We start from the raw sequence: 26389 nt of genomic DNA on the forward strand, positions 1-26389 counted from the left end.
TGGGGTGTGGGCACGCCTTAAATCAGATGTAAAATGAGGAGTAAAGTTAGTGAACAGGGTTACACACTATAATATTGGCTCTTCCTGAATATTAAAGGTTGGCTTTTTTAGCATCCTAGTTACTAACATTCATAGTAAATGTATATTATAAGTAATGGGTATTAGCTTTGCAGAAAGCTTGCTACTGGCAAATGCTGGGGAAGAGAAAGTTGGACAAGGGGGAGAGAGGCTCACTGCAGTGATTCTTGCTATATGATTATGTCATCCTCAAAATTCTGGTTCCACAAATGTCAATTATTACATTGGTTTTGATTAACATAGTTGATAGTGTTTCTCATAGAAGAGGTTACCGACATAGGAGTCGAGAGAATTATGTCTTAACACCAAAATAATCAATCATTTTCCACTTGTCAAAACACAGGAGATGCTAAACTTATAGAAACAGAAATGCAATAGATGTTTAAAGCTGGATTTCCTGCTACAGATTGCAGTAGGCTCCTGCAATTCTGAGATTTCACTTTTTTCTTAAATATACTTCTTAACTGTATATAGGAAAGTGATTATTAATAATCAGGTACATGTGGGAAAGACAAGAAATTAAGGTTGAAAACTGAAACTCATTCTTGGGTACAGGCAGTCCCTGGGTTACGTACAAGATAGGGACTGTAGGTTTGTTCTTAAGTTGAATTTGTATGTAAGTCGGAACTGGTACATATTGTAGGGGAAACTCTAGCCAAACATTTCTCCAGAGCTCAGCTTTATTCTCCCACACCTCACTTCCCTCAGTCCTTTATTCTCAAGCTGAGGTGTCTGCTGAGAAAAGCCGCTCCGTGTCTCCCTGGTCTGCTGGGGGGGGGGGGGGGGGGCCCGCTAGCTTCGCGTCTCCCTGGTCTGCTGGGGGGAAGCAGCTAGTGCGGGGTTGCCTCACCCTGTTTGTAAGTAGGGAGCCGATGTAAGTCGGATCCATGTAACCCGGGGACTGCCTGTATTCCTCAGTGAGTCTGAATATTACAGGAGCCTATTGCAGTCTCTATCATGTATACAGACACACTGAAAAACAATTTCAAAAATGTCTTAGACATACAACTCTCAATATCCAAATGTATGTACAGACACATGCAATCTGTTAACATTTTCTAATGCGGGTGCCAAGAAATAGTCCAAAATATGCCAAATCTGTTGTTAATCATCTATGGTACCATGCAAGGTATGTCATGTATAAAGGGATTTCTGAAGAAGCAAATATTGTTATAAGATGGGGCGGGGAGTGATATATGGGAGGAGTGAAGAACTTTATTTAATATTCTGTGATGCCTGGTACGTTTTGGCTACTTAAACATGGTAAATCCAAGTTTAAGTCTGAGTTTCTCAGAGATATACATAATGTTTATCCAAATACCCCTGGTTTTATAAATTGAAATGAATAAGTAAAAGACATTGGCCTGATTTTCAAAGGTGCTAACAATTCAACATCAGTGAGAAGTCTGGGAGCTCAGAACCTTTGAAAATCTAGGCCATATTCTGAAATGTCTAAATATGGATTTGGGTGTCTTACAGTAGTCACACAACTTTGAAAATTCTGGCCATATGATTCCAGATATAGCTGCAGAGTTCTGGAAGTGAATCACTAGTATAATAGACATTGTCTTGTAGTATTTTCAGTTGCCCAGGTGTAGATATCTACAGGCAGGGATTTCTTCTATGACTTCTACAGGTTGCTGTAGTAGTCTTCAGTGCAGTATTCCCAGATTTATTTAAATCTTTATGTTTTATTGCCACTATTCATTAAATTTAGTATAGCTGTTATGGTGGCGCTGTTATGGTTCAACAAGTAAGGGTGTTGTGGCATTACACATTAATATCTTTTCTTCCCCTTTTCACTTTTTAGTTCAAAGAAGTTGCTCTGTGCACCTCAAGGGTATATCTACACTACACGCCAAAATTAAATTAATTGTGAGGCTGAAGTCGAAGTAGCTTAACTCAGCTTTTGGTGCTGTCTACACTGCTGGGAGTCACAGGAAGAACATTCTTCCTTTGACTTCCCTTACTCCTTGTGAAAACAAGGTAACTGGCATCGACCAGAGTGCCCCTCTCACTTCGAATTAGCGGTCTTAACTAGACTGTTCATTTGAATGCTATAAGATTGACAGGGGCAGCTTCAATCTTCCTCTGTGGTGTAGATGTGCCCTAAGAGTTTAATCCGGAGAAGTGAGGCACCACTCTTATAGGTGATAAGAGCTGACTCTGCTCAGCATCTTGCAGAATTTTGTCCTAGTCGATAGCTTTTCTACAGCAATAAGAAAGAATCCAAGAAATTGAAAGCTAATCAGTATCACAAAGTAACCTCCTGTCACAAGATGTTAGGCCATAGAATACCAATTTGAAACCAAACACCTTTTTATTTCTGCTTGTAGCACTTAGCCCACCAGAGACATTACTAGTATATCTGAATACCTTGTCCTAGAATAATATGTCTCCCTATCGTTCTTAGCTTCCAATTGCCAATGTCCATAGGAAGGATGATCATTGTTAAAATGAATGAAATGCCTGGGTTATCAGAGGAGTTTAGGAAAATGGTTTCCAAATAAATTGTAACGAAATTGGAAGTGAAAGTTCACCAAAACATCCATGAAAGTACACTTTTATTTTCCTGGTCATCCATCTGTTGTCATGAAATTATGGATGACATTGGCAATCCAATAGCCACTCATTTGCAATGATTTCAGGTGCTTTATGATACTTTTGATGAAGGTTTTCCAGTTCATGTCCTGTAGCATGGTGTTCTTCTAGAACTGTGTTTGGTTTAAATTATCAAGGGCATCATTAATGCAGAAATAGATGAATGCCAAAGCAATTACTTTAATAAAATATTTCACACAGCCTTGTGCACTCAAATGTGTTTAAATAAAAGATGGGAGCTAGGTTGCTATATTGCTAAGTTGTTGCCAGGACTTCTCAAAATTCAACATTGCAATGGGCAACCTAGGCTAGTGAGTGAGCCGCATGAGTGGCCCTCCTTCTTCTCAGTGTGCCACAAGATTGTCATAATCACTACAGGCTCCTGGGATAGTGTAGTTTTGCTAACTGAGCTTACATTCCTAGAATTTTCATTGTGTGCCAATTGGACAGTAGTTGTGCCTTGATTGGCAGTAGAAGGAGCACGCAACTCTCATAGTCAATGTTATGTGCAATTAGCACATACTTCACTTTATGTGCCCTTGCTTTACATACATGTCACTTTAGCAATACTGGTAGGAAAAACTGTATGGATAGAAACCAGCAAAATCTGGCAACCTGGGAAATGGCAAACAAAATGTCTAGTGGACTCTACACAGAATCTTGATGAGATGCATGTGGCCCTCAAGCCACAGATTGTCCATCATGGCACAATACACTGCCATGTCAGCAGCAGGCGTTAGCTGTGTCCTAGGATACAATTTTGGAACCTAGGATTCTGTGGTACAGACAAAATCTTTACCAACTAAGTCTCATTGACATAATGAATTAAACCCTTTCACAATGTAAAATATTGAAGTTATTTTACAGTCCAAGGAGCATTAAATGTATAGAACAAGTAGCTTGTACTGTAGTCTATTTGTGGTATGTCCATACTTTAGAAACAGAAGATAACATCATTGTCATTATCTTAGATTTTTATAAACAGTGTTTATAAATAACATTATGTGGGGTCTCTGGCTGCACTGGGAACTTTCCCACAACATTACACAATGCATTTTAAATGCCATAATAGATGTGGTCTATATAAGAGAACGATTGTCAATGTAGATAACAAACCAGATAATTTTTTAAAATACTTCCTCAGTTTTTCATGTATGTAAAATTGATTCCTCTTAATTCTTCTACTCCTGTCAATAATGTCCGTCTCACCAAAAAACAGAGAAATAACCGACTATCTACCCAGGTGTATTCATAGGGAGACCAGAGAAGCTGACTAGATACCAAAGACAGCTGGCTAATAGAGCTTAATTAGTGCAGTGGGTGGATATTCTGCACTCTTTAGCAAAGACTTCTATTTTCTTTACTGTTGTCTTAACCCTACTGCTTGCTTTATTCACAAAGAGTGAAGCTGAATACAGGCTACATGGATTAACTGAAACTTCAGTAAACCCAGTGCAGTGTCCTGTCCATGCAACAGAGTTGCTTACAGATTAACTCCCTGCATTTCCTGTTCCACTGATATCCTGTCAATAGCAGCCCCTTCACCCCCAGATACTGGCCCTCTTGGTACAACTTCCTTATTTAACAAGCATTTTAATAAACACATTAAAAACAAATTATTAGACAGTGGTTGCTATTATATAGCCAAGTTGGAATTTCATTTTTACCACAGACTCAGCTGATTACTTAGCGTTTAAGTAGTTTAGTCTCCATACCTCCTAATTATACACCGCTGGTCTACACTGTGGCTAAATTCTAATGAAGATGCACCACTTCAGCTATGTTAATTGCGTAGCTTAAGTCAAAGTATCCTACCTTGAATTTTGGGGCTGTCCACACTGGGGAAGATTGAGGGGAGCACGCTCTTCCTTCCACTTCCCTTACTCCTTGTAGAAGCAGGACTTACCAGCATCTATGGGAGTTCTCTCTCAGTTCGAATTAACCTGTTTTCAGTACACCTGCTAATTCAAATCCCAGAAGATTGACTGTGGCTGCTTTGATTTTTTCTGTAGTGTAGACATGGCTACAGGGGCTAATCCCATTCTGACTACTTCTAGACTATAAGAAGCTAATGGGAAAAGGTACAGAAAATGTGCTCTGCAATTTGCATCCTTTTTCTGAAGAGGCTTTTCTGAAATTTGATCTGTCTACACTGGGCCAAATTTTGGAAAATCCTCCTCTTTTGGAAGAGCCCTTCTTCCTCATGGAAGGAGGAAGACAGAGTTTCTGAAAGAGCATGTCTGCTCTTCCACAAAAAAGAATCAGAAGAACAGACGCATTCCCTGGACACGGCAGAATTTTTCCAGGATACCTAACCCCGTAGTCTGGACATAGCCTCTCTCCCTTGTCTGTGAGTCTAGTAAGCTGTCTTTCTGTGGTGTTTCCTGCTTGCCTGTGGCATTGGCTTCTGTTGGATTGCCTGTCCCTTGTGTTCTGTGATGACCACTGTGTCTCTGTAGATTCTTTCTGAATGTTGTGTCTGCTGGATCATGCCTCCCATTCCTTCAGTTCTTTTGTCCCCCTGGGTAATCCAAGTGCCACTTTACTCCTCATAGCTTCTTTTGTCCACACCTTTCAGAACAGCAACCCTGCACTTGGGCAATTGTAAACACAGCGTCCTGTGGACCACACATCTTATCCTGATGAGACGCATGTGGCCCCAGACTGCCCACCACTGCACCATACACTGCCATGTGAGCAGTAGGTGTTAACCTACTCACTCAAGGCTAGTATCAGAGGGATAGCCATGTTCATCTGAATCTGCAAAAGCAGCGAGGAGTCCTGTGGCACCTTATAGACTAACTGAAGTGTTGGAGCATAAGCTTTTGTGGGCAAAGACCCACTTCATCAGATGCATGTAGTGGAAATTTCCAGAGGCAGGTATGAATAGTCAGGCCAGAATCAGGCTAGAGATGACGAGGAGGATCCAATCAGGGAGTATGAGGCCCACTTCTAGTAGCTGTTCTGGAGGTGTGAATACCAAGAGAGGAGAAGCTGCTTTTGTAGTTAGCGAGCCATTCACAGTCTTTGTTTAATCCTAAGTTGATTGTGTCGAACTTGAAGATGAACTGTAGCTCAGCAGTTTCTTTTTGAAGTCTGGTCTTGAAGTTTTTTGCTGCAGGATGGCTACCTTTAGATCTGCAATTGTGTGTCCAGGGAGATTGAAGTGTTCCCCTACAGGTTTTTGTATGTTGCCATTCCTAATATCTGATTTGTGTCCATTTATTCTTTTACGTAGGGACTGTCCAGTTTGGCCGATTTATATAGCAGAGGGGCATTGTTGGCACATGATGGCATATATTACGTTAGTAGATGTGCAGAAAATGAACCAGTGACGGTATGGCTGACCTCGTTAGGTCTTGTGATGGTGTTGCTGGTGTATATATGTGGGCTGAGTTGGCACCAAGGTTTGTTGCATGGATTGGTTCCCGAGTTAGAGTTGTTATGGTGCAGTGTATAGTTGCTGGAGAGAATATGCTTCAGGTTGGCGGGTTGTCTGTGAGTGAGGACTGGCCTGCCTCCCAAGGCCTGTGAAAGTGAGGGATCATTGTCCAAGATGCGATGTAGATCACTAATGATGTGTTGGAGAGGTTTTAGCTGAGGACTGTAGGTGATGGCCAGTGGTGTTTTGTTGGTTTCTTTCTTGGGCTTGTCCCATAGTAGGAGGCTTCTGGGTACACGTCTGGCTCTGTTAATCTGTCTCCTCATTTCCTTGTGTGGGTATTGTAGTTTACAGAATGCTTGTTGAAGATCTTGTAGGTGTAGATCTCTGTCTGAGGGGTTGGAGAATATGCGGTTGTACCTCAGTGCTTGTCTGTAAACAATAGATTGTGTGGTGTGTCTGGTATGGAAGCTGGAGGCATGCAGGTAAGCATAGCGGTCGGTAGGCTTTGGGTATAGGGTGGTGTTTATGTGACCATTACTTATTTGCACTGTGATGTCCAGGAAATGGACCTCCCGTGTAGACTGGTCCATGCTGAGGTTGATGGTGGGGTGGAAGCTGTTGAAATTGTGGTGAAATTCTTCCAGAGTCTCCTTCCCATGGGTCCAGATGATGAAGATGTCATTGATGTAGCGTAGGTAGAGAAGGGGCATAAGTGGACGAGTGCGTAATGGGTTCTGCACCATTCTCATCTGATTGCACCTTTCCATTATTCAGTAGCTGTGCAGAAGACTTCAGGCTGTGGTCGGCTGTCAGCCGATGGTCAGAGCAGTGCGTGGTGTGTGTGTTATACACCCGAGTCTTCAACTGCTAGAACTCAAGGTTCCTTCGCAGCGAGCAGCTTAGGGAAGGCCGACGGGTGCCCCAAAAGTTTTATGTCCGTGTCTTTAGCTGCTAGGACCAGGTCCCTTCGCAGTGGGCAGCCTATGGAAGGCTGATGGATGCCCCTATGGATCTGCCCCCTGGAGGCGACATGGTCCAAATGCCCAGCTCTGTCTGCATCTGCCCCTATGACCAGCTGGAGTTCTTTTAAATTGTGCTTGGGTTCTGTTCTGGTTACAGCAACTGAAGGAGTTAGGTTAAAGCATAAACAGTTACAGGTTTATTAAAGAAGCTTATAAATCATATGGTTACAATAGCTATTGCTCTATTTCTTAACTGCTAGCAAATATAGATCTTAAAAATGGTTACAAAGAAAATAAAGATAGAAAATAGAAATAATGGTACCAAGTGACAGCTTAATCTTTAAAGAGCTCTAAATCTATGTCTACACTTAAGACAAAGGACCACATCCAGGTACAGTTTTTACTCCCTTCTGTGCCTCTCGACTCCAGCATATCAGGCCAGGGCCGGTCCCTCTATTCCTAGGAAAGACGAATACGAGGTGGGCATCCCCGTGGAACATCAGGAGGCCAATCACCTAACCCAACCAGCAGAGGGTAGATTGACACTCAGAGTAAGTGTGCTGCTGGCCCCACCTTTTATACCCATAGGGGTCCATATCCTCTTTCTTATTTAAGATGCCAAATTGTGCTGGTCCGTCTTTGTGACGCCAGTTCTTACAAGGGAGTTTCAAGTTAATTTACTCTTGCAAGAGAGATAACTAAATTGTGAGTACTGGACATTCTTTACTGGGCAGGAGATTTCTCCCCCCAGACAAGTGTGTGTGATCGCATCAATATGGGTTTCAGTCAAGGGCACTCCTCAGCAGCCTCTTGGTCAGCGATTAGCTCGATCATCCTCATATCTATGCTTACAGTTGTCCAGGGTCACTGTGAGCTAGCATATCCGGGCCTCTTGTCAAGGCTTCAAAGACTATGCTGATTCTGCTCTGTGTGTGCCCTGTATGCTCCAGGCAAGCAAGATGGATGTTACTAGGGGGGTTCCTGTCTGGCTACACGGGCTCTGCTGCTACCTGTTCCAATTTGTAACTCTGAGGTTCTACAGCATATTTATTAAATTGGAAAAAGAAATTATAGGAAAAGGAAACCAGAGACTTATTTTACAAGGTTAACACAAGGAAACAGACACACTAATGAGGTGTTATCTGCAATTCCAAAATATAATACAGGTTGGACCGTGGTAGTCCAGTACCCACAGTACCTGACTGGTCCTGAGTAAGGGGGTTTGCCAGACCAGAGATAGTCCCTCCTCTCCTGGCCTGTGCTGCCACTGGGTTAGGGCTCCAGCCTGCCCTTGCTACTGCCCCTGCATCCCAGGGCTTTATAGATGCTGCTGGCCCTGCTGTAGCCAGGGTAGAATTCCACAGATGGAGCTCTGCAGCTGCCTGGTTCCATAGCCGGAGCAGGAGCTGTGCAGCCAGGGGTGGAGCTCAGCAGCTGCCTGGATGCATGGCCAGGCCTGGAGCTGCACAGCAAAGTCTGGGGCAGATATCTGGGGCCAGAGCTTTGTGGCCAGGGACAGAGCTCCCTGTTCACGGCTGGGTCTGGGTCCAGAACTCTCTGCTGTGCCACTTGTTACACCTCTCCAGACACACACTGGGATGCTGGTGCCCCCAAACACACTCTTGCCCTGCTACCAGACCTCCCTTTTCTGGGGCTTTGTGGTACAGGAACATCCGTGGTCCATGCCAGACCACAGATATTGCTGGACCAGGGAGTCTTGATTAGGGGAGGTACTACCTGTATAGGCTTCTATAATCAGCGAGCTCTATTTGTCTTTTAGGACTAACCTAGGCCAAGAAGCTGGGGTTGTCTTGTTGATACCAAGAAACACCTTCCTCCTTCTCAGATGTACATTTAGTAGCATGCAGAAATATATATAGTTTGATGTGCAGTTTTTAAACCTCTCCTTCCATGTGCTCTGAGAGTGGCTACATCTAGACTACATGCATTTTTCGAGAGAGACTTTTTCGAAAAATACTTTTGAAAAACCCTCTTTCAAAAAAGAGCGTCTAGATTGCAGTACGCGGATTGAAAAATCGATCTGCTCTTTTGAAAAAAAAAGGCTCCCGGAACTGCTTCTGGCAAGGCATGGGGTCAGCCTTTACTTCCCGGTACTGCTGCATGCCCTTTGCAGAGATGCGTGCTTGAAGAGATCCCCCTGGACAGCTGTTGCTCTGCTCCTGCTTCTGGCTTACCTACCTCCTAGAGGGAAAGCAAAGCTGCTGCAGTGCTTGCTCTGGTTGCCTTGCTTTCTTGGGGTTTATTTTCTGGGGTTTTTTTTTCTGCTTTTCACTGTGTTTTTGGCCATGGAGCCTGAGCTGCCCCATGGCAGGCAATGGCCCCACGCTGCCATACTGCAGTTTCTGCTGCATCTGCATGACACTGTCATGAATCTCTTGCCCCATATGGACCCAGACCAGACCTACGAGACCTTTGTCTGGGATGCAGGATCTCTCTCCTTGCCCCCAAACTTTTTTGGGACAGCAGATTTGGAGGCATGAGATGAGTTCAGACTGGTGGGACCAGTTCGTCATGCAACTCTGGGATAACAACCAGTGACTCTGCAACTTCTGGATGCAGAAGGCCACATTCCAGGAGCTGTGTGCCTGGCTCACCCCTGCTCTGGAACACCAGGACACCCACCTGCGGCCCACCATCGCCCTGCAGAAGCGGGTCGCAATCGCCCTTTGGAAGCTGGCCACCCCCTCCAGCTACCGCTCCATGGGACACCTGTTTGGCATGGGGAGATCTGCCGTCGGGACCATTTTGATGGAGGTAAGTCAGTCTCGGGGGACAGGCTCTGCTGAGTGTGGGCATTGAGAAAGGGGGACTGCCAGGCAAGGACAAGAGGGAGTGAGGGATAGAGTGGCACTTGGAGGTGGCTCCTCAGCCAACCCTGCGCTGATGCAGGGGAGGGGGTATCCTGACAAGGGGAGGGGTGGGTTGGTGGGTGGGGGGTTTTCCTCCCAAACTCTTAGGTAACCTAATTCCCTGGTTTCTGTCTATTTGTCTCTTGCTGCAGGAGGTGAGGGTCATCAATGCATAGCTCCTGAAGAGGCTCTTCCATCTTGGGGACCTGGACAACATCATTGCCGGGTTTGGTGCCTTTGGCTTCCCAAACTGTGGAGGAGCCCTCGATGGGACACACATCTCAATCCGTGCACCATCTCATCGAGCAGCCCAATTTATAAACAGGAAGGGCTACTATTCTATGGTGCTGCAGGCACTGGTCAACCACCGGGGACATTTTATAGACATTTATGTTGGGTGGTCGGGGCGGGTACATGATGCCTGCATATTCCACAACTCCTGTCTATACCACAGGTTGCAGACAGGAACATTTTTCCCCCAGCAGCACCTCACGCTTGGGGACGTGCAGTTTCCAGTGTGCATCATGGCTGATGCGGCCTACCCCCTGATGCTGTGGCTCGTGAAGCCCTACACCAGCCATCTGGATGCAAGCAAGGAGCTTTTTAACATGCATCTTAACCAGGTTCGCATCCAGGTGGAATGTGCATTCAGCTGGCTGAAAGGGAGGTTCTGTTGCCTCTTAACACTCCTAGAGTTGGGAGAACGCCACATCCTGGAGGTGGTGGCCGCATGATACACCCTCCATAACCTGGTGGAGAGGAAAGGGGAGGCCTTCCTGACAGAGTGGGGAACAGGTGCTGATGGTGAGGGGAGGCAATTTGAGCAGCCCCGGATGGCTGCCATCCGCCAGGCTCACCAGGCTAATGTCCAAATCCGAGCGGCCCTGAGGGAGGGTATGTCTACACTACCCCGCTAGTTCGAACTAGCGGGGTAATGTATGCATACCGCACTTGCTAATGAAGCCCGGGATTTGAATTTCCCGGGCTTCATTAGCATAAGCGGGGAGCCGCCATTTTTAAATCCCCGCTGCTTCGAACCCCGTGTAGCGCGGCTACACGGGGCTCGAACTAGGTAGTTCGGACTAGGGTCCTATTCCGAACTACCGTTACTCCTCATTTCACGAGGAGTAACGGTAGTTCGGAATAGGACCCTAGTCCGAACTACCTAGTTCGAGCCCCGTGTAGCCGCGCTACACGGGGTTCGAAGCAGCGGGGATTTAAAAATGGCGGCTCCCCGCTTATGCTAATGAAGCCCGGGAAATTCAAATCCCGGGCTTCATTAGCAAGTGCGGTATGCATACATTACCCCGCTAGTTCGAACTAGCGGGGTAGTGTAGACATACCCGGAGAGATTATCAGAAGGAGCCCACAGACTCTCCCCAGGGCCTCCCCTGGGGGGGGTTGGCCTGGCCCACCCCTAGCTGTCCCTCCACTACCCTCACCCTCTTCCCAGAAAGAATACATACATACCAGGTTTTCTTTGTAAACAGACATTGGTTTTTTATGAAAAACACTATCAGTAAGGAAAATGTGCTTACTATTTAAAAAAAACTTTCTCTTTTCACTGTTCAAATGTTTATATACAAGGTAAATATTTCACTCAAAAATAAAGATTTTGTTATATAACTGAAATGTCCTTTAATTGGAATGGTATGGGACTGAAAACCTGGAGGGGGAGAGGGCTCAAGTAGGCCACTGCTTCCCTGATCGCAGGGTCCTGACACCTTCTTGCGTCCTGGCACCACCAAAGCCTTGGGCTCAGGTGGAGCGAGAGCCAGTCTTGGCCTGGGCAGGAGGGGGGGGGAAGCTGTTGGGCCTGTGAGGGCTCGGGAAGCAGGGAGGTCTGGGGGAACAGGGTCCTGGCGTGCAGGAGGAGCGGTGCCCATGACAGAGGCAGGCCAGGCTAGGATCTCCCACATAGTGGCACAGATGGCAGTGTGCTGCTGGACCAGCTCATCCAGCAGCCTGTTGCGCCACTCGTCCTATGCCTCTGTCCTCTGCTGAAGAGTCTTCTTGAGGTCCTGCATGGCCACTACGGGCTCCTTCAGCATGAAACAAAAAACAGGGCTATGTAGCACTTTAAAGACTAACAAGATGGTTTATTAGGTGATGAGCTTTCGTGGGCCAGACCCACTTCCTCAGATCAAATAGTGGAAGAAAATAGGCATGATCATATATACCAAAAGGATACAATCAAAAAAAGTGAACACATATAAAAAGGAGAAATCAAATTTCAGAACAGAGGAAGGATGAGGGGGTAGGGAAGGTAAATGTCTGTGAGCTAATGATATTAGAGGTGATAATTAGGGAAGTTATCTTTGTAATGTAATCAATCTCAGCCTGAACCATTCTAGATGAGAGATCTATTTCCTGGATACCACAGTACAAATCACCAATAGTAAATTAGACACCACTCTCTACAGAAAATCCACTGACTCATCCAGTTACCTTCATGCCTCCAGCTCCCATCCAGACCATACCTCATGATCCATCTGCTCTAGTCCCACTGACAGAGACCAGAAACTTCAGGATCTCTACCAAGCATGTATAAACCACAATTACCCACTTGGAGAAATAAAAAAACAAATTGAAAGAGCCAGACGAATACCCAGAAACCATCTACTTCAAGACAGACCCAAGAAAACCAACAATAGAACACCACTTGTCATCACCTATATCCCCCAACTTAAACCCGTCCAAGACATTATCAATAAACTACAACCTATACTAGAACAGGATACTACACTCCAAGAAGCTCTGGGAGACAAACCCATAGTCTCCTAGGGTATGTCTACACTAGCTCATTAATTTGAGCTAGGTAGGCAAATGAGGGCAACAGGAATTGCAAATGAAGAATCCCGAGCTTCATTTGCATGTTCCCGGGCACCGCCATTTTTAAATCCCCCTTAGTCCAAACTAACTGCCCACGGCTAGACACGGCAGTTAAACGTTAAGTAGAACTAACTCCTTAGTTCTGATTAACTGTTACTCCTGCTCTTAAATATCTCCAGGGATGGAGATTCCGCAACCTCCCTAGGCAATTTATTCCAGTGTTTAACCACCCTGACAGTTGGTAAGTTTTTCCTAATGTCCAACCTAAACTTCTCTTGCTGCAGTTTTCCTTCATAGCTCATGTTCTCTAGATCTTTAATCATTTTTGTTGCTCTTCTATGGACCTTCTCTAATTTCTCCACATCTTTCTTGAAATGTGGTGCCCAGAACTGGACACAATATTCCAATGGAGGCCTAATCAGCAGAGAGTAGAGCGGTAGAATGACTTCTTGTGTCTTGCTCACAATACTCCTATTAATGCAACCAAAAATCATGTCTTCTTTTTTTTGCAACAGTGTCTATGGGTATGTCTACACTACAGAGTTAATTCAAAATAACAGATGTTATTTATAATTAACTTTAATAGCTGTCTACACATACAAACCGCTATTTTGAAATAAATTCAAAATAGTGGAGCCCTTATTTCGAATTAGGTAAACCTCATTCTACAAGAAATAACACCTAATTCGAATTAGCTAATTCGAAATAAGTGCTGTGTAGACACTTATTCGAATTAGGGGGCCTCCAGCCCTTCCCAGTTCCCCCTGGTGACCTCTCTGGGCCAAACCAGGAAAACTCCTCTCCTCTCCCCGAGTCCAGGGGCCCTTAAAGGGCTAGACTCTGGCCAGACGGCACTTGCCAGAGCCAGGCTTGCCAGCAGTCTTTGCCTCTGACCCAGTGGCCCCAGGATGAGGCAGCCTGTGCCAGCCAGCTCTCCCTCACTCAGTCTCCCAGCACCAAGGGGCCAGCCAGCGGCCATAGACAGCGTGCACCCTCATGGACTAGTGCAGAGATCATGGACTTCATTGAGGTTTGGAGGAGCGTGGCTGTCTACAGCCGCATAGCAGCCACCATGGCCAGGAAAGGCCACAGGCGCACCTAAAAGCAGGTGCACCTGAAGGTGAAGGAGCTGCGGCAGGCGTACACCAGGGCCACCGAGGCGGTGCTGCAGCAGGGGCTGATACCTGCCCCAACTTCCCCGCCCTTGACTGATTGCTGGGGGGTGGGGTGGTCTGCACCAGCCCGGGAGGCAGTGAGCCAGGACCGGAGGGCCCTGACCAGGGCACACCAGAGGGGCCAACACCAGCTGTCCCGGCACCGGAGTCAGCAGGGTCATCCAGGGAGGCCATACCAGGTAAAGTGCCAGCGCTGTCCCCTATGGGGGGGGGGGGGAGAGGCAGAGAGGGAGACCAGGGATCAAGCGCGTGGGCCATGTCTCCCATGGATCACGCACACCTGTGCATGTGTGAGCACATGCCATGCCACCATTGGGCAGGTGACTCCAGCTGCATGACACCTAGGGGCCGTGGCCCAATATGCACATGCGTGTGTAAAGAGACCTGACATGCTCCCGACCCCAGGGCGGGACCCAGCAGGACGCTCTCCCTTCACACGCCCTCTCTACACAGAGGCAGGGGACATCTCCCCGCCCCCACCACGGACACACTACACACAGCACAGGGGCATGGGTGAGGTCTTGAGCAGCTTCCAGTCCCGGGGAGAGCCCACACATCCTGACCATGGTCTCTGTGCAAGCACAGCAGCTCTGATGGTGCAGGGCACGGTTGCCCTCACGTCACAGGGGGGTGCTGGGCATCATCCACTGTGTCCCCAGGGAGAACTGACCACTTCTCTTCTTTCTCTACAGCTGCACCAGCTGCTCGTGCAGGGCGCACCACCTCGCCCAGGACATGCTCCCACACCTGCGGCCTGCTCCGGATCACCAGCATGTGGCAGGAGTATCGGGACCAGCACCTGGGGGCCCTGCAAGCCCTGCACTGCACCATCCAGGCCTGGATGCTGGAGGACCTGCAGCTCTGCCAAGAGCAGCTTGCTGAGGACCAAGCCATGAACTCTAACCTGCAGGCCTTGCTGCAGAGCATGGTGCCCTGTGCCAGTCCTGCTCCTGCTGTCCCCCCCACTACTGTTCCTCCTTCCACTCCTGCCCCCTCTTCTTCCTCTTTAATATCCACACCCTCCTCCTCATCCCCCCGGGATGCTGAGGCCCCCTCCCCCACCGTGCTGGGTGGTGGTTGGCCTGGTGAGACCCGCAGCCCTGAGTGCTGAGTTCCCCTCCCCCTTCTTCCCTTTGCTTCCCCCTTTCAGCTCCCGCCTCCCAGTTTTCCCCCTCCCCTCTCCCATCCTCTCTCCTGCCCTCTCCCGCCTCCTTTCCCCCGTCTCCCCAGAGTTTCATTCCCTCTCCCCAGTCGTGTTAAATAAAGACAGGTTATATATTTGAAAATACGTGTCTTTTATTTGACATCAGGAAGGGGGGATAGAGAGGGTAAGTGGAAGGACGAGAGGGAGGAATGGGGCACAAGCCCCCAGTGGGGCAGACCAGGGAGACTGTTAGCGCTGCTCAGGGTGGAAGCTCTCCCATAGGGCCCCCTGGATCCTGACAGCCACTCAATGGTCCTCCCAGATGGCAGCCTGCAGAGAGTACAGCCAGGCTGCTGGCAACGTGTCCACGAAACGCAGCAGAGTCCCTGGGGCAGGCCTGGTTCCATGGTGCAGAGTGCTGTGATGTCCGGAGTGAGGGCAAGCAGAGCACTCCGAGACACAAATGCTTTGCTGTCCCTCAGCGAGGTGGACCAGCAAGCAGAGAAACCTGAGAACTGTCTGTCCGGGAGGGGGGTTTCAGGTCCCTTTAAGCACAGGTCCCTGAGGCAGCAGCCCCACACACTAAGTCTGACCCTGATGCCCTTCTGGCACTTGTTCCAGACAGCCTTACCTTCAATTCAGGGTCCACTCAATGTGGACATGCTATTTCGAATTAGAAAAAGGCTATTTCAAATTAATTTTTGTGTCTAAATGTGTCATTTCGATTTAGCTTATTTCAAATTAACTAATTCAAAATAAGTTATTTCGAAATAGCGCTGCAGTGGACATACCCATATTTAGTTTGTGGTCCATTATGATCTCTAGATCACTTTCTGCAGTACTCCTTTCTAGACAGTTGCTTCCCATTTTGTATGTGTGAAATGGATTTTTCCTTCCTAAGTGGAATACTTTGCATTTGTCCTTCTTAAACTTCATCCTATTTACCTCAGACCATTTCTCCAGATCATTTTGAATTATGACCCTTTCCTCCAAAGCAGTTGCAACACCTCCCCACTTCGTATCATCTGCAGACTTAATAAGCATACTCTCTACGCCAATATCTAAATTATTGATGAAGATATTGAACAGAACCAGTCCCAAAACAGACCCCTGTGGAACCCCACTTATGCCCTTTCAGCAGGATTGTGAACTGTTATCTAGCCAGTTATGCACCTGCCTTATAGTAGCCCCTTCTAAGTTGTATTTGCCTAGTTTATTGATAAGAAACATAGAACAATCAATGAAAAACAGTAAGATTGTAATAGTAACTTATTATTGAGAGCAATAATGGTGTAGCCTGAGCACCAAGACTATTGTGAAAAATTCAATGTCAGCATATATGCTTTCAAAACTGCATGTGAAATCAAACAAATAAAAAGCTGAATCTTTTCCTATTATCTAGCTAGGAAGCAGCACCTGTGTAAGAAAGAGGCAGTTGGGAAATAAACATCTTATTATTAAATATGTTTATGCATGCCACTGTTGTTTCACTGTAAGGAAACCCATACCCCAAAAGGCATTTGGTGATATAATGACATTATCTAGAAAGAAGCTAAACGCACATATTTATACAACTATTCTCTGTAAGAGACGGGAATAATAGCTTTTGATAAATTCAAGGTTAACACATACTATATGGATGTACAGAACATTATTTGCTCTAATCTTTCCCTTTTACTCTTCCCCATTCTTCCTTCCCCTATGTTTCTACTGTTGTTGTCCCAAAAAGTGTTTAATTGATAGAAAAGTTAGTAATTGTTAAATTCCATCTGCAGATCATGATTATATCTGTTGGAAAAGAAATGAACAATTCTTCATAGATAAAAATATGTATGATAAAATAGTGAACAGAGAATATTATTCTAAAACTACATAGTTATAAAACACAATGCTACAATTAAAGAGAATTTCTGAGTCTACTAACAAACACTAATTACAGATCAATATTTATAAATTAGTCTGAAGTAATCCTCAGATACCATTTTTATATGATCAATGTCTCCTTCATTCAGACTGCCGACATACATATTGGATACGTCTACACTGCGCATTCTTGCATTAGAAGATATGCAAATGAGGCACAGCAATGAATATCACCATGACTCATTTGCATACCTAATGAGCCACCATTTTTGCACAAGGGGCTTTTGAACAAGGCTTTTGCCGTTCTGCTGCTTATTTTCAGGTAGAACAGCTATTGCACAAAAGGGAGGTTTTTGCACAGGAAGGAGCAGTGTAAACTGCTCCTTCTTGAACAAAAGCCCCTTGCACAAAATGGTGGCTCATTAGGTATGCAAATGAGGCATGGTGATATTCATTGTTGTGCCTCATTTGCATATCTTCTTGCACAAGAATGTGCAATGTAGACGTAGCCATTAAGTCCTTGTCATAAAACAATCATTATGTGTTACAACATTTCCTGGAGCCCCAAATATCTCGGGTGCAGCTGGGTCCTGTCTTGAGCTTAATGATTGTAAAGGTGATTTTCAGTTCAATTGCTCAGATTGTCATGTAATATTCTTGTACTTAGAAAAAAATTTTTCCATTAATTCTTTGAATGAAAAATTAAGTTCTTTGCTAAATTGACCTGCACCACATTTTTCTAAAGAGAAAAGTGATGTGGTGATATAATGACATTACCCAGGAAGGAACAAAACACATATATTTATTCAGCTGTTGTCTGTATGAGATAGTAACAATAACTTTTGATAAACCTGAGGTAATGATTGCTACCAGTAATCATGAAAAATGAATGTAAGTAGTTCACTGAATACTACTTCTCCCTGCAACCTTTTATCTGCACTGTAGGCTGTACTTCGTTTTACTTCTTGGTTATTACAATTATTATGAATTAATGCAAGATATATTGATAGTTTCAGCAGATACATTTCCCGTAAATCAGATTAATAAGCACAATGTGTGTACAGTCATTTAGTGATGACAGAACTTTAATTTAGTTCAAAATTCCATTCATAATAAAGCAAGCATCAGCCCATATTTATTATCTGTGACTGATGTTAAATGGTCCGTGTTTGTTCCTGTTTGTTCACTGTTGTTTAAACTGTGTTTGTTTTCTTTTTTCCTTCCCTTTGTCAGTCACGAGAAATAGCTTCACAAGTAAGTATTTGTTATTTGTCTCCCATTTCCCAGTGTTGACCCTAATGAAAGAAACTCTAAACAGTTATGAAAAGAACACAAAGAGAACTTAGAATCTATGTGTGAAATTGGCATGCTATAGCAGTTCGGGGCAGTTGAGAGTCTCAGACCAGTGTCATTTCTCTTAACATGTACAATGGCTGTCCTGTAATTTAATATTGTAACAGTCTTCAACACAAATGAACAAGCATTTCCATAAACTTTGTAAAATTATATGAAGTATAAGTTTGAAAATTTGTCTCTCTTTCCAAAATAAGTTTTTCCAACTTGACAGCCCGAACCCCCCCAGTGGGCCCAAAACATGAGCCAGCAAGCCACTGGCAGCCAGCCCTCCTCCGCTCCCCAGAAGCAGTCTGCCAGCTCCCAGGAGCCTGCCATGGCCCAGAGAAGGCAGGTGCCTTATTGGTCCATGGTGGAGATCATGGATCTTATTCAGGATGCCTCCAACATCCATGATCTCTGCACTAGATGGGGGAATGTGGCCGTCTATGGCAGAATAGCTGCCAGCCTGGCCACCAAAGGCCACATGCGAACCCAGGTGCAGATTCACATGAAAATAAAGTTGGTCTGGTGAGACCCCCCACCCCTGAGCCCTGAGCTTCCCCTCTCCTTTCTTCCCCTTGCTTCCCCCTTCCAGCTCCCTCCTCCCAGGTTACCTGCTCCCCTCTCCCACCCTCTCTTCTCCCCTCTCCTGCCTCCTTTCCCCAGTCTCACCAGAGTTTTATTCCCTCCCTCCAGTTTTGTTAAATAGAGTTTGTGTTCATGAAAATACGTGTATTTTATTTGACATCAGGAAAGAGGGTTAGGGAGAGGTAAGTTGAAGGACGTGAGGGAGGAATGAGGCACAAGCCCCCAGTGAGGCAGACCAGGGAGGCTCTTAGTGCTCCTCAGGGTCATAGCTCACCCACAGGGCCTCCTGGATACTGACAGCCCCCCGATGGACCTCCTGGATGGCAGCCTGCAAAAAGTGCAGCCAGGCTCACAGCAACATGTCCAAGAAAAGCACCATAGTGCCCAGGGGCAGCTCTGGCTCAATGTTGCAGAGTGCTGAGTGAGGGCAACTAGTGAGGGCAACTAGTGAGGGCTGAGTGAGGGCAACTAGTGCACACAGAGACAAAATGCTTTGCTGTCCCTCATAGAGGTAGGCAAGCAAGCAGGGAAAGCTGAGAACTGGCTGTCCGGGGTGGGGGGTCCCTTAAAGCACAGGCCACAGGTAGCCTCAGGCAGGAGTCACAGAAAGTAACTCCTGATTGGATGCCCTGCAGGACCTGGTTCCGGCTGGCCTTAAATGCGATTCAGTGCTCACTCAGTGTGGAGAAGCTATTTCAAAATAGCAAAACGCTCTTTCAAAATGCATTTTGTGTGTAGACACATTATTTCGAAATAACTTATTTTGAATTAACTATTTCAAATTCAGATATTTCAAAATAATGCTGTAGTGCAGACATACTCTCAGGGTATGTCTACACTAGCCACCCTAGTTATTGTAGTTGTAGTTATTGAAACTTGCAAATGAAACCCAGGATTAAAATATCCCAGGCTTTATTTGCATGTTCCCAGGCTACTAGTAATCATGAAAAATGAATGTAAGTAGTTCACTGAATACTACTTCTCCCTGCAACCTTTTCTCTGCACTGTAGGCTGTACTTCATTTTACTTCTTGGTTTTTTTTAAATGCTTTAAATGTTTTAAATTTTTAAATGCTTTAAATTTTTAAATGCTCAGTAGTTTGGACTCCCTGCCCACGGTTACACGCGGCATGGGCTAGGTAGTTCAAACTAAAGCCCCTAATTTGGACTACCATTACTCCTCCTGCAGTGAGGACTAACGGTAGTCCGAATTAGGAGCTTTAGTTCAAACTACCTAGCCCGTGTCGCGTGTAGCCGCGGGCAGGGAGTCCGAACTACCAGGCATTTAAAAATGGCGGTGCCCGGGAACATGCAAATAAAGCCTGGGATATTTTAATCCTGGGTTTCATTTGCAAGTTTCAATAACTACATTAGCCACCCTAGTTTGAACTAGGGTGGCTAGTGTAGACATACCCTGAGAGTATGTCTGCACTACAGCATTATTTTGAAATATCTGAATTTGAAATAGTTAATTCAAAATAAGTTATTTCGAAATAATGTGTCTACACACAAAATGCATTTTGAAAGAGCGTTTTGCTATTTTGAAATAGCTTCTCCACACTGAGTGAGCACTGAATCGCATTTAAGGCCAGCCGGAACCAGGTCCTGCAGGGCATCCAATCAGGAGTTACTTTCTGTGACTCCTGCCTGAGGCTACCTTCATTTGCAAGTTCCAATGACTATATTAGGGTATGTCTACACTACCACCCTAGTTTGAACTAGGGTGGTAATGTAGGCAACCGGAGTTGCAAATGAAGCCCGGGATTTGAATTTCCCGGGCTTCATTTGCAGAAAGCCGGGCGCTGCCATTTTTAAATGTCCGCTAGCGCGGCTACACGTGGCACGGACTAGGTAGTTTGGACCAGGCTTCCTAGACTGAACTACCGTTACTCCTCGTGAAGCCTAGTCCGAACTACCTAGTTTGTGCCGCGTGTAGCCACGGGGCACAGAGTCCACACTAGCGGACATTTAAAAATGGCGGTGCCCGGCTTTATGCAAATGAAGCCCGGAAAATTCAAATCCCGGGCTTCATTTGCAACTCCAGTTGCCTACATTACCACCTTAGTTCGAACTAGGGTGGTAGTGTAGACATACCCTTAGCCACCCTAGTTCGAACTAGGGCGGGTAATGTAGACATACCCTCAGAGAGTTATGTCTTCTGTATGAATTGTCTACGCCGCTGCAATTTGTCAAATTTTGAGCAGTTAAGAGCATATAAAAAGGGGAATTACTGGGGAAGGAGAGAAGTCTCTCTTCACTAGGCAAGACATATTCCATTCTGTTCATTGGGTAGCATTCATAGATTTACAGATTTCAAGGCCAGAAGGTGTGATCATGGGGTATGTCTACACTAATGTAGGCATTCGAAGTTTCAAACAAAGCCCGGGTCTAATAAATATCTAAACTCAGGGGTTGTACCATTTGACTGGAGAATTGCTAATATACTTCCGATTTTTAAGAAAGGGAAAAAAAGCGACCCGGGTAACTATAGGCCTGTTAGTTTGACATCTGTAGTATGTAAGATCCTGGAAAAAAATTTGAAGGAGAAAGTAGTTAGAGACATTGAGGCTAATGGCAACTGGGACAAATTACAACATGGTTTTACAAAAGGTAGATCGTGCCAAACCAACCTGATCTCCTTTTTTGAGAAAGTAACAGATTTTTTAGATAAAGGAAATGCAGTGGATCTAATCTACCTCGACTTTAGTAAGGCATTTGATACAGTACCACATGGGGAATTATTGGTTAAATTGGAAAAGATAGGGATTAATATGAAAGTTGAGAGATGGATAAGCAACTGGTTAAAGGGGAGACTGCAGCGGGTCAAACTGAAAGGTGAACTGTCAGGTTGGAGGAAGGTTACTAGCGGATTTCCTCAGGGATCAGATTTGGGGCCAATTTTATTTAATCTTTTTATTGCTGATCTTGGCACCAAAAGTGGAAGTGTCCTAATAAAATTTGCAGATGACACAAAGTTGGGAGCTATTGCCAATTCAGAAAAGGATCGGGATATCATACAGGAAGATCTGGATGATCTTGTAAATTGGAGTGATAGCAATAGGATGAAATTTAATAGTGAGAAGTGTAAGGTTATGCATTTAGGGATTAATAACAAGAATTTTAGTTATAAGCTGGGGACACATCAGTTGGAAGTAACAGAGGAGGAGAAGGACCTCGGAGTCCTGGTTGATTATAGGATGACTATGAGCCGCCATTGTGACATGGCCATGAAAAAGGCTAATACGATCTTGGGATGTATTAGGCGAGGTATTTCCAGTAGGGATAAGGAGGTGTTAGTCCCATTATACAAGGCATTGGTGAGACCCCATTTGGAATACTGTGTGCAGTTCTGGTCTCCTATGTTTAAGAAGGATGAATTCAAACTGGAACAGGTACAAAGAAGGGCCACTAGGATGATCCGAGGAATGGAAAACCTGTCTTATGAAAGGAGACTCAAGGAGCTTGGCTTGTTTACTTTAACCAAAAGAAGGCTGAGGGGGGACATGATTGCACTTTTTAAATATATTAGAGGGATAAATACCAGGGAGGGAGAGGAATTATTTAAGTTTAATACCAATGTGGACACAAGAACAAATGGATATAAGCTGGCTAGAAGGAAGTTTAGACTTGAGATTAGACGAAGGTTTCTAACCATTAGAGGAGTGAAGTTCTGGAACGGCCTTCCAAGGGAAGTAGTGGGGGCAAAAGATCTATCTGGTTTCAAGATTAAACTAGATGGGTTTATGAAGGGGATGGTTTGATGAGATAACATGATCTTGGTATCTAATTGACCATTTATTATCAGTGGGAAATAGGTCAATGGAGGGATGATAGGAGTTACTATAGAGAACTTTCTGGGTGTCTGGCTGATGAGTCTTGCCCACATGCTCAGGGTTTAGCTGATCGCCATATTTGGGGTCGGGAAGGAATTTTCCTCCAGGGTAGATTGGCAGAGGCCCTGGAAGTTTTTCGCCTTCCTCTGTAGCATGGGGTACTGATCACAGCTAAAGGATTCTCTGCATCTTGGGGTCTTCAAAGTATTTGAAGGCTTCAATATCTGAGATATAGGTGAGAGGATTATTCTAGGAGGGGTCTTTTAGAAAAACATCCATTAATTATTTTTAAATGATCAGTGATGAAAAATCCACCAGGATCTTGGGTAAATTGTCCTACCGGCTAATTACATTCACATTTTAAAAAAATGCCTTATTCCCTTATTCTGAAATATAACAACAGCTTTCAGTCATTGGATTATGTTACACCTTTGTCTGCTAGAGTGAGCAGATTATTATTAAACATTTGTCCCCATACTTACAGAGAATAATCAAGTCACCCCTTAATCTTCTGTTTGTAAGGCTAAAATGATTGACATTCTTGAGTTCAAATAGTTTTATTTCTAAATTCTAAGAAATAGAATGACATTGAGTTCTTGTTAGAATTTGGCATAGAAGCTTTATGTTTAGACACAGAATGACAAGAAGCACTAAGGAATGCTTATCTTCTCTCACTGGTAGGACATGTAGGATCATATTTATATCATGCCACAAAGAGTTTACTTAATATTGTTCCAAGAACATTTAGAGACAAAGGTTGCCAGTTCAGCAGGTCATTCTTTCACTCTATTGACCTGATTGTGACTTAAACATGTGCTGACTTGCATTGCTGAATTGGAGCCAAAAAATGGAGAGAAGAGAAAGGTTTTTTGTGATTGTTTTGACAGATTTATTTCCCGAATCCCCTAATTTCTTATGTGATTTTTGTTTTGAAGTCTCAAATCTCTATCAGTGTCGAAGAATGGGAAGACACTAAAGATACCAAAGAACAAACAAATAACCGCAATAGCCATCGCAACTCCACATCCAGTGATCAGTCAGATCACCCTTTGTTGAGACGGAAGAGCATGCAATGGGCCCGACGGCTGAGCAGAAAAGTGCCAAAGCACTCTGGCAAAACAGCGGAGAAAATAAGTCAGCAGCGTATGAGCCTTTACAAGAGGTCAGAAAGACAGGAACTTGCTGAGCTTGTGAAGAACAGAATGAAGCACTTGGGACTTTCCACGGCAGGATATGGTATGAACTATTATTATTGTCTAAGATCAACCTAATTTTATTTCATACACCCAGAGGATGCCATGGGCAGAGTAGAACTATAGATGGGTGCAAAATTTTTAATTTCATAACTGATTAAATTACTCAAACAGTTTTATTCAAAATAGAAGAAAAAATACATGAAAAATGTTCAGCCTTTTGCTAACCAGCTCTAGTTGAGGTTTGGGTTTATTTCAATCTTTTTTTATATGTGATATTCAAAAGGCAGTTAAATTAATTGGAGATGCTATGACTATATAACATGAAACCAAGAATTAAAACTATTTTCTTCTGTATTTGGAGGCTTATTATAGAGATATAGTAGCCCAATGTCTGTGATTCTGTAACACTGAAAAGCTGTCTGTTCCCTCTGGGCAGTGCTGTTGCCTCCTGCCATGGCGCTCGGCTGACTTCTGCGCTGCTCAGCCAGGCCACCACATGGGAGCAAGCGGCACAAGTGGCCATTTGGGCCCTGCACTCCCCATGCAGCACCCCCATGCTGCATGGGGAGCATGGACCCCAAACAGCTGCTTGTGCCACTTGCTCCTGCGCGGTGGCCTAGCTGAATGGCGCAGAAGTCAGCAGAGTGCCACGATGGGAGGCAACTGCGCCACCCAGAGGGAACAGCCAGGGGGTGGGGCCTGGACGAGCGTGCGTCTCTGACGTCAGGAAAGGGCACCAGATTCAAAAGGAGGAAAGCGGAGCGGATGCGGAGGAAACAGAGGAGAATGGAGAAGGTGGAGGACAGCGAGAGAGAAAGTGAGAGAGTTGCAACAGGAGGAGGAGAAGAGAAACACAGAGTGAGAGGCGGGAGGAGGAGAAGAGAAAGAGAGAGAGAAGGAGAGAGAGGCAGGAGGTGGAAAAGAGCTGAGAGAGAGAAAGGGCGAGGCAGTAGGAGGAGAAGAGAGAGAGAGGCCATTTGTGCTGCTTGCTCCCACACGGCGGCCCACCTGAGCGGTGCAGAAGTCTGGCGAGTGCCACGGCGAGAGGCAAAGGGGGGTGGGATGGTGATGTACACTCCCAGGGGGCAGGGCCAGGACGAGCGTTCATCCCCGATAGAGACAGAGGAGAGTGGCGAGAGAGTGAGAGGCAGGAGAGGGAGAAGAGAAAGAGAGAGAATGAGAGAGAGCCAGGAGGCAGAAGGCAGAGGAGATTTGAGAGATAGAGGGGGGAAAAGTAGGAGGAAGAGAGAGAGAGAGAGAGAGAGAGAGAGAGACGGAGCGAGAGACCGGAGGCTCAGGAGAAAAAACCAACGTGGAGGAGAGACCTGAAAATCCCATCTTATGATGGGCTAATTGGCTAATTATAGAGATGGTCACATTACATACCTACAGATGTAACACTCTCTTTATTCATGCAAATAGATGGTTGCAGATAGATTTGTTGTAAATTTTACTTATATTTTAAAAGGCTTTGGTTGTTTGTTTATTTCTGTAGGTTATGTCACCTTTCCCTTGATTTTTTAAAATAAGATGGGAAATGTGCCCAATGTGGCTAATCACTTTTATGAGTAATGCATAACTAGGTCTATACATTTTTTCATTTCCCCCTCCTCTGTTTTTCAAGCTTTTTAGAAGCATATGGGGAAAAGATTTATTTAATTACTACATATAGCACTGTAGCACACTAAATTAGAGGTTAGCAGGTGATTGCAAACAGAGATTTTAGAGAGGGAGTTCTCTAGGTAAGGGAGAAGTGAATACTGGACTCTTGAGGGAAGTGCCTGTCTGTAGTATGTGTTGTGTTTGTCTGGGGCTGTCTTGCTGTGTGCTGAGTTTGTGTTTGTGAGTGTGGTGTGGGTTTCCCCCCACCTTTCCTCCTCCTCCCCCACACCCATGGAGTGTGTGCTATAACTGGCAGCTGGAAATTGTTGGCTTTTAATTAAAGTTTGAAATCTAGAAGGCTCTGCTGATTGGCTGAGCCTTGGTAGGGGGAGGGGCTATCAGGCAGTCCAGGGCTTTATAAAGGAGTGATTCAGAGACCAAGGAGCTTGGGAACAGGTGATTGCAAACAGGGAGTTTAGAGAGGGAGTTTGGAAGAGGAGAAGGAAGGGGGCGAGATTCTCTTGCCTTTCCTTTAAAGCCTTTTTAGGACAGCGGGTGTGGATAGTGATAGGTCTGCTGTTGTTACCTGCACAGCATGTGCCATGTTTGTCTTTCTCCTGGAAGAAAGAAGGGATTTCATCTGCACTAAGTGCAAGCTGGTCTCCATTTTAGAGGAAAAATTTAGAGGACCGGAGGCCCAAGTGTTGACCCTACAGTCGATCAGAGAGGATGAAGACTTCCTCGATAGAAGGCAACATTTAATCCTGCCAGCAAGGCAGACAGAAGGTTCAGAGAGGGCAGTACAGCATGAGGAAGAGAACTGGAAGCATGTAACTTCTAGAAGGAAAAAAAAGCAAGCATGGGAATCCCCCATTCCTACAGAGGTAAGTAATCACTTTCAGGCTCTCTCCTCAGGCTCTGAGATG

At 45.2% G+C, this 26389-nt stretch overlaps 1 protein-coding gene across 4 annotated transcripts in view; it reads left to right on the forward strand.

Annotated features, from left to right (window-relative positions):
• The window catches only part of KCNT2 (potassium sodium-activated channel subfamily T member 2), a 322338-nt gene that overhangs the window by 270745 nt on the left and 25204 nt on the right, over positions 1 to 26389 (forward strand). For 2 of the 4 annotated variants that reach the window (XM_075936723.2, XM_075936725.2), the window contains 2 exons: positions 18144 to 18164; positions 23601 to 23901. In XM_075936723.2, coding sequence (XP_075792838.1) covers positions 18144 to 18164; positions 23601 to 23901 — 322 coding nt within the window. The remainder of the gene's footprint in view (positions 1 to 18143; positions 18165 to 23600; positions 23902 to 26389) is intronic. The other 2 variants (XM_075936724.2, XM_075936726.2) reach the window with 1 other exon arrangement.

The sequence above is a fragment of the Pelodiscus sinensis genome, chromosome 9, assembly GCF_052426305.1.
Source record: "Pelodiscus sinensis isolate ZL-2025 chromosome 9, ASM5242630v1, whole genome shotgun sequence".
NCBI lineage: Eukaryota > Metazoa > Chordata > Testudines > Trionychidae > Pelodiscus > Pelodiscus sinensis.